This window comes from Delphinapterus leucas, chromosome 16, assembly GCF_059928025.1.
Source record: "Delphinapterus leucas isolate spDelLeu-1000000601 "Yukka" chromosome 16, BTC_Dleu_Yukka2, whole genome shotgun sequence".
NCBI classification, from domain to species: Eukaryota; Metazoa; Chordata; class Mammalia; order Artiodactyla; family Monodontidae; genus Delphinapterus; species Delphinapterus leucas.
Window position 1 is genome coordinate 82319763 of NC_143144.1, and position 14048 is coordinate 82333810.

A 14048-nucleotide genomic window follows, 5' to 3' on the forward strand; every position below is an offset into this window, starting at 1 on the left:
AGTGTTGACTTCCATGTTACCTCTCCCATGTCGGGGAGCCAAGGTGCTGGAATGGTCTTATTCAGAGCAGTGGTTTTGTTCTCAATGTCCCGTTCACAAAGAAGTTTGAAAGAAACCACAACTAGGATGGCACTGTGACAGGCTTTCTAGATTTCCTTCTCTTACAATCAGTGTCCCCTTGAAGAAGACACTTCAGTCTCCAGGTGTCCCAGGAAGTCAGGCTTGGAAGGTCTCAGTGAGAACTGGGGGCTCCCAGGGGCAGGCTCCGGACCTGGCCCCTTATCCTGACAACCCACGTTACGGGGGTGGGATTTGCCCTCCCACAGGGCTCAGGGGCTGCCTGACATTGGGCAGCTCAAGGGCAGGGAGCTTCCGTGAACCCTCTCAGCTGACCACTTTGCTTCTCTTAACCATATGGGAATGATGGGTAGACCACAGTTTCAAAAACACATTTATCAGAAATCACAATATAGGCTATTTCTCCTATATGACTGTATGACTCTAGCTTCTCTTAAGAGATCATATCTCTTCTTAAATACCATTTTCATTCCATTTCATTTTGTGATCAATCTCTTCTTAAATACCATTTTCATTCCATTTCATTTTGTGAAGGGGGACATCCAGGCCATGGTGCTTAGAGGTTGTGGAGACTCACCAGAAGGTGGCAGAGCTGAGACCCAGAATCTCCATCTCAAGCTCAGTTCTCGGCTAAAAAACTGAGGGCATCTCCACATCCTTGCAAGCCGGAATTGGCTTGTTTCTCACTGAGCCATCAAAGGGCTGTCAAATGGGAGCCACCTGTGTACCGATACGGACATTTCTTTGCCTTAGCATCTGCCTGTTTCTCCTCATTGCATTCGTGAATATTTCAGTATGACTCTGTCAAAGGTGAGGGCTTCCCTTTTGAAATAGACCCCAAATACCATCCTCCCGTCGTAAATCAACAGTAATCCCTGAATGTAATCCTCCCATATCCAGTAAGACTTTACATGTCCCTCATCATCCTGTAAGTGTTCTAGTTTTTTTCCAATTTGTTTTTATCGAGATTCAAAACTATAACCATTGCAGTCGGCAACATGTATCTTAACTCTCCCTTGACCTTCCTTTTAAAATCCTTTACTTCCTTGTAAAATTGGGCATTTCTCAGGGAGCACCTGATTCATTTTGAGTGACTTTACATGGAGCTGCAGGGCGAAAAGCAGTGGCTGTCCTAGTAAGACGTCATTGATTTAAAGAACCATTTCCTTTAGGTTTGCTCTGGAGCCCCTCCTGCCAAAGAAAATGCACTCCCGGTCCCAGGACAAGCTAGACAAGGACGACCCAGATAAAGAGAAGAAGGACAAGAAGAAGGAAAAAAGGAACAGCAAACATCAAGAGATATTTGATAAAGAATTTAAACCCACCGACATTCCCCTGCAGCAATCTGAGGCTGTGATCCTTTCAGAAACGGTAATTTCACAGGGAGCTTTCCCTCGCTCCGCGGTAGCTGCCGGGACCTGTCTGTGCTCCACATTTAGCCAAGGGGGCTGTCAATTGGATTTCACTGCATTGGCTATGAAATAGTCATTTGAAAATCGGGGTTCTCTCGCAGCCCTCCCCTTGTATAACTGATGCCGTAGGGCATCCAGAGGCACAGAGGAGAGCTGCATCTCTCCGGAGGATGCTCGTCTTTGCCCCCGCGCTCCATCCTCCATCCCACAGGGGCCCCAGCCATCAGCAGGCCCCACATAGTTCTAGGCTCCACAGCAAAGCTGGACTTGCTTCCATTAGACATCCAGACGTCTCTGGACATGAACAGATTGCTGTTGTTGTCAGAGAGCAGTACTCCGGGCCAGCTAATGCTGTTCCCTTGCCCCTTCCTGACCAGAAATCACTAAGCCACCGTTTCTGCCCGAATGTTATAATCTGCTCAGCTAGCGTCCCAGAGCCCCTTCCCGCTGGGCTGTGCCAGCTGTACACAGGTCCGTGTTATCCTCCCAGCCTCGTGTGCTCCATGCCTAAATCCCTTGGCTGTCTTTCAGAAGGATTTTCAGGGACTTAACGTGTCACGTGCTGGTGAGTTGACATTAAAGATGGATCCCCGGGAATCTCGTTCATTCCAGAGTCTGGGGTTGTGTGATGGCAGTGAAACCCAAGCAGCATGTGCTGTCCTTCCAGGGCTGGGCCTGGGGGGATGGGAGCTGCCTCTGCTCCCAGCAGCGCATAGCAGCGTTTGGAGTCTGGGGGCCAAAATTAGGCACGGACAGCTTCTGGGGTGAACTGTATTCAGGACGTGCTATTTGTAGACTGGAGACAAAATAAAGAAGAGGCTCTCTGAGGCCGTCAGCGTCAAAGGTCAAGTCAGGCTTAGAGCTGCCTCCCTCTCAAAATGGATGGACGTTTGCCTGTACGGTGGCCAAGAATGTGCCTGCCCTGGGCAGGGAGTCCAGGCCCTGTCCTGGCTGTTACTGAAGGGTTGCTTATCAAAGGATTCAGGTGGGACCACCGTTTAATAAGACATACTTCACTGCTTGTTTATATCTTGAATACCAGAGGGTATGTTTCATCCAGACCACACGCCATGGAGACCAGCAGCCACATGCCGCTTGGGTGTTCAGAGGTGGAAGGGAGACCCCAGAGCCACAACGCAGTCTTCATGAAGGCAGATGCCCTTGCGAGGCCTTTGCACACAGCTGGGACTGCAGAGTGCAGGGACCCAGGGTGCAGGGCCCGGGGCGGGACTGGCCACAGGCCAGCACTAAGTGCCCAGATGCAACCTCGCGCAGTGGGATCCAGAGGTTTCTGACGAGCCCACCCCCGCCCCCTGTGCTCTGTCCGCTCCTCTGGAAGGTTGAGAGACCAGCAACCCCGCTGGGACTGGCTGGCACCCCCCTCTCTCTAGAGTCCAGACACCATCACTGGGTGGGGGAATGAACAGCAACATTTTTTGAATATTTACTAAGTGCAGAGCCTGTGCAAGTCTTCCGTACATTTTCATGTAAGCTCCACTTTAAGATGTTAAAACTGAGGGCCTCAGAGAATTTGAGCCACGTGGCAGAGTTGAACAGAATTAAGTTGCGTGCAGAGAAGGGAAAGGACGTGCCAGGCTCAGCCATCATCACAGTATAAGCCTGTCCCTCCCCGCCGTGGCCCTGCTTTCCCGCGAGGATGCTAGCGAAGATGGGCTGAGTTCCGGCACAAAGTGCACCCCGCCCCCCGTGGCTGGCCTGGGGTACCCTCAGCCAATGCACAAGAACCCACCAAGGTCAGAGCACAGAACCTTGACCCCACTGTCGGCCTCTGAGGAGTCTCAGAATAACCACCGCTGTAGCTCCAGGGGCTAGGCCTCCTGACTTCTCGCTGGAGGCAGATTGGCTATTCTTGTCCAGCCCCGGTAGCAGTCTGTCCTCCGGGTTACAGCTGCTGGCAAGGTCTGGAGTTTTCTATTCAAGCCTCCGTGTGCCTGTGACCGGCCAGGTGCTGCGGGACAGAGCAGGTGGGCTGGTGGGGTCTGTGAGAGGCAGGGTTACTGAGTGGCGGCAGTAGCCCCATTCCCTGGGGCGGCGCTGGGCTTGCACGGCTCTGTGCGTCCACCTGGCCTCCTCATGCTTCTGCAGAGGTTTTCTCTGTTCCCTCCACGGGGCTGCATTCGGCTTCCTGCCTGAATTTGCATCATCAGCAATTTCATGACCTCTAGCTAAGCCTCTCAGAGTCTGCCTGGGGCAGGAGGGGCAGCCTCCACGTGCAGTTTGCATCTCACCAGTAAAATGTCCTCTGCTCCCCGAATTGTCCAAATGTGCACTTATGGGATGGGGTGGGAAGGATGGGAGGGGCACCTACGCAATCCCTGAATCCCCGTCTCCAGTCCCTCTACACACGCACCCGAGGAGGAGCCCGAGCTCAGCAGGCTGTCCCAGACCTCCCGCAGCAGTTGAGCTGCAGGGAACTCATCGGTTTCTGCAGATGAGGGATGACACCTGGTCTCCGGTATCTCTTTCGTTGGCATAGTATAGTTCTGGAGGTCGACCTGTTGGCCAGTGTCCCCTCAGTCCCCCGTTTACCAAAGGGCTTAAGCCTTCCTCCCCTCCTTCCAGCCTCAGTAGCCTCCAGGGAGGCCCTGCCTTTGCAGACCACTGAGAGGCACATGCTGCCGCCCACCGCCCTGCAGCTGACCCCCACCAACAGGCCCAGGAATGAAGCCCCCGGAACCAGGCCCAGAGCCCTGCCCTCCCGGAAGCCCTGCCTTCCTCCTTCTCAGCTGGGTTAATAACTTTGCTAATGACTCCTACCTTGGGAGTATTTTGAACCGCTTGTGTTCCCCCAGGCCTAATGATCTGAGACCAGGTTGTAAGAAATAGATAAATAAAACACCTCGATGTTACAGTTACAGGAAAAGGCTTAGGTGGGAAGAGTCAAGTACATCCGAAACTCAGAGATGGGGAGGAAAAATGCAGTGAAAAGTGGAAAGAATTCCTACTCAGTAATAGCGTAGCATGAGAGAAGAAACAGGAGATGAATAAAAAAAATCCTTCGGTAAGTTTCTAGATTTTCACGTACCTGCCAAGAAAGACCAAGAAATTAGGCGTCTGAGGCGTTCCGGTCACTGAGCTGGTCGTTGAGTCCACTCGTGACCCTTTGGAGCTTTCCTTGTGTGCTCTCACCCCCACTGAATGGCCCACATTACACTTATGTCCAGGAAGCATGTGATGTGACATCAACCCCGGAGTGGGTAAGGAGATTATTGTGAAGCCTGTATCAGTTTGCCAGGGCTGCCGTAACAAAGTACCACAGGCTGGGCAGCTGAAACGACAGAGATTGATTGTCTCATGGTCCAGAGGCTGGACGTCCAAGATCAAGGTGTCAGCTGGGCTGGTTCCCTCTGAGGCTGTGAGGGGCATCTGCTCCTGGCCTCTTCCCCAGCGTCTGGCGGTCGACCAGCAGTCTTTGGCCTCACTTGGCTTGTACAAGCATCACCCTGATCTCTGCCTTCATGTTCACGTGGCGCTGTCCCTGTGTCCATGGGTCAGGGTCCAAATTTCCCCCTTTTATAAGGACACCAGTCATATTGGATTAGGAGCCACTGTAACAACCTCATCTTAACTTGACCATCTGCAGAGACCCTATTTCCAGATAAGGTCATATTCGCAGGTGCTGAGGGATTAAGGCTTCAACATAGGGATTTTTGCAGTGAGACAACTCAGCCCATGACAGATCCTAACTATGCTCTTTCCATCCCTCTGATGTAGATAAGTCCCCTGCGGCCCCAGAGACCGAAGAGCCAGGTGATCAACGTCATGGGCAGTGAAAGGCGCTTCTCGGTGTCACCGTCCTCCCCGTCCTCCCAGCACACGCCTCCTCCGGTCACACCGAGGGCCAAGCTCAGCTTCAGCCTGCAGTCCAGTAAGTGGGACACTGTCCACATTTGAATTCCTGACGCTGCTCTGTGGCCTCCCCCTTGATCGAAGTCTCTAAAGTTAGACCCACCCTCTCTGTCCAGCAGGTGGTGAGAGTTTTGACAAGCACCTGACTTCCTGGGAATGTCCCCTGGGACTAAAGCAAATCAGGCCAAAGCCCAGTCCTGGGCTCCTGCGCTCCCTGGGAGGAAAGCATGGGGCCCGTTCAGATCTCCAGACCTCCTGTGTGCTGGGGGTAACTCGAGACGCATGTGGAATGTCCTCCATTTCGTGTCACCAGATAATGCTGCCCATGGGGGCGGGTGGGGGAGTTGTGAGCCTTTTTGCGTCCAGGAGGAATGGGAAGGAAAGAAGCCCTGCCAGGCTGTGCTGAGGGGCTAAGGGTAGAACTTACTTTCCAGTTTTGCCCGATTTCTAGGGCGGCTCAATATATCACCACAGACTTGGTGGCCTAAAGGATCAGAAAGTTACTCTCTCACAGTCTGGAGGCCCGAAGTCTGAAACCGAGGTATCAACAGCCTTGCTGCTGTGTAGAGTCTCAGAGGGAGAATCTGCCCGTGCCTCTTCCGGCTTCTGGTGGATTCCGGCAGTCCTTGGCGTTCCTTGGCTTGTCAACGCATCACTCCAATCCCTCCCCTCTCTTCCCAGGCCTTGTTCTCCGTGTTTCTGTGCTCTGTCCTCTTCGTACAGGAGACTGGAGATTGGGTTTAGGGCCCATCGTAAATCCAGGATGATCTCCTCTCGAGATCCTTAACTAATACATCTGTAAAGACACTATTTCCAAAGGAGGTCGTATTCTGAGGTTCCGGGTGGGTGTGAATTGTGGACAGATGCTGTGGAACGCACTGCAAGTGGTACCCGGCTTTTCATCACTCAAGTCAGGCCGGCCAGAGAGGCGACATCCTGGCAGGAAGAAAGTGGCAGGGAGCGAGGGCAGCAGCAGAACGAGGGCGGCCGGAGGAAGAGGGTGGGGGGGACTTCCCTGGAGGTCCAGTGGTTAAGACTTCACCTTCCAGTTCAGGGGGTGCGGGTTCGATCCCTGGTCAGGGAGCTAAGATCCCACATGCCTCGTGACCAAAAAACCAAAACACTAAAAAAAGAAGCAAGGGCTTCCCTGGTGGCGCAGTGGTTGAGAGTCCGCCTGCCGATGCAGGGGACACGGGTCCGTGCCCCAGTCCGGGAAGATCCCACATGCCACGGAGCGGCTGGGCCCGTGAGCCATGGCCGCTGAGCCTGCGCGTCCAGAGCCTGTGCTCCCCAGCGGGAGAGGCCACAGCGGTGAGAGGCCCGCGTACCGCAAAAAAGAAAAAAAAGGAGAAGCAATATTGAAACAAATTCAATAAAGACTTTAAAAATGGTCCACGTTAAAAAAATCTTAAAAAAAAAAAAAGCGGGGGGACGGGGAGCACCAGCCTGAGGAGTGGCTTGTGCAGCAAACAGTTGTCCTCAACGTCTGGTTTCTTCTTGCTGAAAGGGGAGCAGCAGAATCTGGAGGTGGTCCATCTGGTCACGAGTCAGGGCTGCCACAGAAATGAGCCTGAGAGAGCCACGAGTTTCTGGGCTCTGGAAGGGAGATGGTCTCCTGGTGTGTCCTAGTTTCACATCCTTGCACTATAACCAGTGATCTTCTTCAAAAATACTTTAATTTTTTGTATAAATAGCTAAAAACGGGCACCATCGCAGCTGCTGTGGAGAGCACTTTAGGGGTTGCTTGAAATTAAACACGGAATCACCAGAACCCCCAGCAAGCCCACTCCTAGGCGTTTACCCCAGAGAATTGGACACAAGGGCCCAAGCAAATTCTTGCACGTGAATGTTCATAGCTGCATCATTCACAACAGCCAACGGGTGGAAACAGCTCAAGGGCCCATCAGTTGATGAATCAACTGAAATGTGCATCCGGAGAAATCCCCATGCAGTAGATATGATTCAGCCGTTACCAAACAAGTACGTGCTGCAACATGGATGACCTGGAGAACACTAAGTGAAATAAGCCGGGACAGACATATGATTCCAGTTATATGAAGTAGCTGAAATAATCAAATTCATGGAGACAGAAAGTGGATTCGAGGTTATCAGGGGGTGGGGGAGAGCGGAGGGGGAATTATCACTTTCAGGGTAGAGCCTTTGTGTTTGGGGTGATAACAGTTGATAGTGGTGATGGTTGTGCAACAGTGTGAATGTGGGCGATGCCACTGATTTGTACACTTAAAAATGGTTACAGTGGTAAATATTAAATAAATACCGTAATAAAAACAACCAGTCTCGAGGGCAGTCCTTCAATCAGAGGCCACCTTCCTGCCCCTGGATTCAACTGCAAGACTTCCTTATAAATTGACACAACTCTTCCTAGGAAGCACTTGCCTAGTGAAGGGTTTTTCGTCAGATGCATCATCGGGGACAACTTTAACAGAGACCCAACAGCAAAAATGTCAGTTTTTCTCTCTTTAACATAAATGACACATTATTTCTAAGAGCCTCAACAAAGGCTGAGAAAGTATATTGCCTTAATGATCACTCCTCTGTCTGCTTTGCTTTAAAAACGGTACTTCCCCTCGGCTTACTTAAAGCACCGGCCACAGCGGCTGCTACTGCTAATAACTGCGTTTCGTACAATTGGCTTTTCCTGGTGTGAGAGTTTTGAAAGGCAGGTGGCTGCTTGTGAGCTGTGTTATTAGACTTGGCTTTAGTGAAGCTCCCTGGCTCATAACTGCAGGACGCCTGGTGCAGCGTCCCGGCTGGGCTCTGAAAACTGCAGGCGTAGACAGTCCTTGTGACCCCAAGCTGTGTAGATGGCACCAAGGCAGAGGGGCCTAGGAGGGATCAGAATGGTCCCAGGTTGGGAATTCCCTGGCGGTCCAGTGGTTGGGACTGTGTTTTCACTGCTGAGGGTCCGGGTTCGGTCCCTGGTCGGGGAACTAGGATACTGCAGGCCTCAAGGTGCAGCGTGCATAAATAAATCAATAAATAGATAGATAAATAGTAAGGACATAAATAAACGGTAAATAAAATAAATAAGGGTCCCAGGTCGACATGGCTGTTTGTCCAGTGGTCTGGTCCTTTAAGCTCAGGTTTTAGGCATCACGTGACAGTTGGTATTCTCTTTCTAGAGCATGCCCTTCGGAGGCAATGCCACCCCTGGCCTCCTCTGCCCCTCTCTGCTCTCTTCTGTGCCCTGTTGACAAGCATTTCTGGGAGGAGAAGGGGTTCCCGCTACCCTGCCACCCCTGAGAGAGCACAGAGCCGCCGTGTGTGCGTCCACGCCTGCTGGGGATGTGGGTTTGACTCTGATCCATCCTGTTTCCCAGGTTTGGAGCTGAATGGCATGACTGGACTGGACGTGGCTGAGGTTCCGCCCCCTCTGCCTCTCAAAGGCACCAGCGCAGACTACGGGGCCTTGACCGAGAACCTGGACCTGACAGGCCTGCCGAGCCCCCCGCCCCCTCCTCCTCAGCAGAGGGTAAGTCAGGACTCGGGGCGTCGGTGGCTCACATCCTTCTCCGCACCAGGTACAAACCCCTCCTTCCTGGTGTTAGCGTGTTGACTCTGGGCAAGCCGAGATGTGATTCCGAGCAGAGGTCACAGTGGATGGAACGTCGGCGCGTGTGGTCTGTCGTTCTGTGTCCTCGCTGCAGGGACGCACTTTCCCACGGGGCCCTCAGGACGAGGCAAAGGGGGAAGAACTCCAGCCAGTGGATCGAAGGGCCACTCTCGTGACCTTGGAGGTCACTGCACTTCTTAGGAAAGTGTGGTGTTGAGAAGTAGCTTTTGTATGAAGAGGTTTGTCTGACTTTTTAAGAAGCCGGCCGATGCCACACGTGGTCGGGGGCCTGTGCTCCTGGACACCAGCCTCGCTCTTGAGAAGCCCAGGTCCCGGCAGTTCCTCCAGGCAGCCCCACCCTCGCACCGGCCACTCCCGGGTGGGGACAGGCATTTGCTGCACAGAGAATCTGCAGAGGAGAAGCAAGGTGGGGCAAACCCTGTTCCCCGAGGCCACCCATCCCTAGCCACACCTCTAGCCCTGAAACCTACCCCACCCCGTTTAGATTCGGGGTGCTGGCTGCCACAAGCATGGTCTGCCAACTCGAACCCTCGTCAACACTGGTGCCCAGGCTAGTCCCCCCTCGGAGACCGTCATTAATCGTGTCTGATGTGCTCACTGCTCTGGCCTCTGGGCCTGCCTACTTACGCAAACGTCAGCTAAAAGCCTGAAAAAAACACCTAAACCCGTGCCTCTGTTACCGGCTCACGGCTCTAGAAACGTCCTTTTGAGATCCCCCCGCATTCTCTCCTGCTTCTTAAGGCTGCTGTCACACAGGCCTCTCCTTTGTTCACTGGCCCGGCTGCGTGCAGAGGTCCGCGTGCCCACGTGAAATGACCCAGCAGCGCCGGGTGATCGCATCCAGGTTCATCCCTCCCCCAGCCACGCTATTCACAGCCTAATGAAATTAAAGCCATGCAGGCTGAGGAGTAGAATATCCCCGATCACACGTGCAGCTGGTCAGCCTCTATAACGTAATTATACGGCAACAGAACTCCTGTAGAAGAACATCGAAGACATGAGGTAGTCATGTGGCCACGATTCTTTTCATAACAGCAAGCTGTGTTTTTTCCCCTTCTAAAACAATATAAATCCTGCATTCTTTTTTCTTTCTTTTTTTTTTTAATGGAGACTTTTTCACTGAGCTTTCTGCAAGTTTATTATCTTCTTGTGAGAGGAGCAGAAGAAAGAGGGGGTTTATTGACAGTATATTTATGCGATTATTCCTCTTGCGTAAGAAAACCAGACAAGCGGTGGGGCTTCCTCTTTGGTGCTGAAGGGGTGGTTCGTGCTTCCAAGGCTGCAGTGCCTTTCGGGTCAGCCCTCTGTCCCTCGAGATTCCATGATGGGGGACCGGCCGGAGAAGGGACCCGGTGCCCCATGATGGCTTTTTAGGAAGCTGGAACAGTTTGTAGCAACTAAGGAAATGTAAGTCTGACCCTTCCCGCGAGTTTCACGACAGGTTAGAATAAAAAGAGACGCAGGGAGTTGAGAGAGATCGTTGATTGGTTGAAGTGTTGTTTTCTTAACAGCGTAGTTAACCATCTTGATTTTCATATCTTTATTTTATCGGAAAAGCAAGAATGTCCCCCAGGTCTCCCTACACTGAAAATTCTGAACTTGGAAGTGTGAAGCAAGTCCATTTTTGTTACAAATCAATTCAGGGGCAACATTTGATGGTCTCGGCTTCTGGGACACATCCTCTGAGTTACTGCTGCCACTGCTGTTGGAGGAAGGACAAACATGCACAAGCTTCAGCTCCATTTATAAAGGGGTGTGAGTTCCATGAGATTAATTACCCAAGTCGCCTTGCTCTCGGTGTCTTGTATGACATACCTGCAGTGTGAGTACCCCTTCAGGAGGCATGCCTCTGGGTTAGCGTGTCATCTCTGGAAGCAGCTGGGTTTCCAGGGGTGCCTCCCTTTCGGGCCCCAAGAGCTGTTGTGGGATAATGATCGGTTCGCCCTCCATGGGGGCTGATACATGTCCTCCTGTCACTCTCATTGATCAGCCTCGGGCTTGTAGTCAACTCTCTCTCTAGTTGTTGCCAGTTTAAGCTGTCGTTTCTTTCAAAATGCCTGTTACGACCGGTAGTCCGAGCTCCCGAGCCGCCCAGTGGTGATGAACCCACCATGCACGTCTTTGGCACAGAGGGCAGTTCCGACCGCCGCCTGGCCCCGCGCCGCTCACACCGGCCCGCACTGTTTACTTCCATGTGTCAGCAAGCAAACGCCTCAACAGAGCCAGAAATCGGTATTTCTTTTGACCGTTCTTACCAGCTTAAACAGATTCACACGTCTGTTCTTCTATTTGCCTGGTTACAGCGTCTACATATCATTACATCAGTGCTGTGTTTCCACGTTGACTCTCTTCTCTCCTAAGCCCTAGGTCACTTTAGTATTCGTGTGTCTCAGAATCAGGAGGAAAGTTGGGCAATGAGTTCAGACACGGCTTCGTCACTGTTCTGTCCTTGAAACTTCTTTTCTCACATTGAGCTAAATGTGAACCTCCCCTGAGAGGCTGTTAACAGTGCACTCTCAGCCTTAGTTAGAGGCCAGTGCTTTGTGATCTCTTTCTGGTTTGTTCTACCTGTGGCATGTGCCCGCTTATCCTGGTCTGTTTATTTGTTCCTCTGCTCATTCATTCACTCATTCGTTCATTTGTTCACTCATTTCTTTATGCATGTGGTCAACACACGTTGACCTCTTGTGCGTGTCACGTGCCCACCAAGAGCAAGGCCACCAGCTGCCCTCCATCATTCACACCCTGACAGGTACATTCTGTTTCTCTTATCGCCGTTACAGTTGTAAATCCATTCTTTTTTTTTTTTTTTTTTTTTTTTGCGGTACGCGGGCCTCTCACTGTTGTGGCCCCTCCCATTGCGGAGCACAGGCTCCGGACGCAGCAGGCTCAGCGGCCATGGCTCACGGGCCCAGCCGCTCCGCGGCGCGTGGGATCTTCCCAGACCGGGGCACGAACCCGCGTCCCCTGCATCAGCAGGCGGACTCCCAACCACTGCGCCACCAGGGAAGCCCGTAAATCCATTCTTGAGAACCTAAGGCCAACTGTGGCCCATAAGCCACGTCCAGCCCGCGCCTGTCTTTGTAAATAAACTTTTATTAGAGCACAGCTGCACCCATTTCTTGATAAACCGTGCTCCCCTCGTGAAGAATTTAAACACCCCCCAGCCTTGTTCATCCTCCTCTGTTTACAGTTTGGGAAGCGACTGTGGATGAGAAACTGCCTTGTCAACGGGTCACCTGGATGGTGGCCGCAGGTGCCACCATGGCCCACTTGCTGACCCTCTCTCATGTGGCCTTCCCATTTCTGAGAGCAAAGCAGGTCTCTCAGCCACCCACCCATGGAGAGCATCTCCAAGGACTTGTTTGTCCCTGAACCATTTCGGGGCATCTTCAGGGGTCATGAGGAGGGGCCTCTGGGTGGTCCTCACCCGGGGAGGCTCAGCTGTGACATGGCCACAGGCTGCCTGGCTGGCCCTGGGTCCTGCTTTGCCCACATTCACTTGTCCTTAACCATTTCAGCTGCCCACTTCTGAACCCGGTCCATTTCCAGGGGCCCTTAGGTCAACAGCACGTGGATTTAAAGCCACCACCCAAAGAGCAGCGGTTACACGTCTCAGGGGCTGGTCAGACGTGTGACATACTATGTGTGAAATAGTGGCCAGGGCCACAGCCACGCGGTCCTGAGCGTGGCTGACCTGCCTGCCCCGAGTCACGAGGAGAGGGCAGTTCCCGCCCAGGGCTGCAGGTCGACTTTCCCTCACCGCGCCCCCCCTGCCGGCTCAGACCCCCCTGGAGTCTCCCCCATTTTCTGTCTTCCAGCATCTCCCCCCTCCGCTGCCCAGCAAGACCCCACCGCCACCGCCTCCCAAGACGACGCGCAAGCAGACCTCAGTGGACTCCGGGATCGTGCAGTGAATGCGCAGCGCCCGCCAGAGAGCCAGCTGGTGTCCTTCCTCTCCCTCCGCATCTTCTCCCACGTCTGGCATTTACCTCATTGGGCCTGTGATGTCTGATGTTTAGTGCAATTGCTTTTCCTTAACAGGAGCTCGTCTCCAGCCACTGAGTGAGAGGGCTTTAGCACTGGGGAGCGAGGTGGATGTGGGCCTGGGACGTGCTTTTATGTTTATCAAAGTCGGAGGCTTCTGAGTGTGTCCGTCTTGAGAGAGCCTGAGTCTTGCCCAGAAGTCTTTTCTTTTTGTGCCAAATGACACATTAGCAGAGAGGCCGGTTGACCTGAGTGGAGCGCAGTAAGAGAGCTTAGGCCTTCACTGCAGAACTGTGTAATAACAGCTTAGGAACCCTCATCTCTCGAGGCCAAACCCCGGCTGACTCTTGCAGGATGTTTTCTCAGACCCTCCTGGCTGCACCTGGTGGTGTGACTTTTTTGTTGGTTGAGTGTCCCTTCAACTTATATCAGGCAACGAAGGTCAGCTCTTTCAGGGAAGTCCCTGATTTCCTTTGGTATAATTTAAAATAGGGTATTTCTCCGCTACTGAATAGTTACTAATTTATGGAGTGGAGACACCATTTAAAATACTGGGATCAAGTGGAAAAATAAATGAGTATAGGCAGATCAGTTTTCTCTCTTTTTCGAAAAACAATATGTAGACCACAGGAGATGGTTTTAATTGGGTGAATTCTTCTTGTGCTCATTCTGTACAGAAGTTTGTATATATGAGGGTCTCTAGAACTTGTTTTAATTTTTGTGGTCCTTCTGTTTATTGTAATACGTGTCCGCAAATGGTTCCCAATATGTGTTCTTAACGTTTAACTGTGGGAAGTGTAAAAAAAAAACCCAAATTAAGTTTTCTTGGTTTTTTTTCCCAAAGCTCAAGTCCTAAAAATCATTGTGGGTGATGATTTAAAAAAAAAAAAAACAACTAACTTAGTATAACCTAATATTTTTATTCTACCATCTATATTTTTTTATTCACTGTAATCCTGATATTCTTCTAGTAGGCTCGAAAGTTAATCCATGACAAGGAAAAATAAAATGTCATTTAAAACGACTCGCAGTGTCTGACGTACTATGTTTTTATCCCCTGATGTAACATCTAAAAGCCGCTGTTTTCTATTTTGCTTTCTTAAAGA

The 14048-nt window shown here is 51.8% G+C and overlaps 1 protein-coding gene across 1 annotated transcript in view; it reads left to right on the forward strand.

The window, feature by feature from the left end:
* DOCK1 (dedicator of cytokinesis 1) overlaps positions 1-13838 on the forward strand; it is a 527459-nt gene extending 513621 nt beyond the window's left edge. Inside the window, exons 49-52 of the mRNA XM_089898353.1 lie at positions 1251-1449; positions 5226-5379; positions 8702-8853; positions 12777-13838. Of these exons, the coding sequence (XP_089754479.1) occupies positions 1251-1449; positions 5226-5379; positions 8702-8853; positions 12777-12872 (601 nt within the window). The 3' untranslated portion in view covers positions 12873-13838. The remainder of the gene's footprint in view (positions 1-1250; positions 1450-5225; positions 5380-8701; positions 8854-12776) is intronic.
* Positions 13839-14048: the final 210 nt, after the last annotated feature.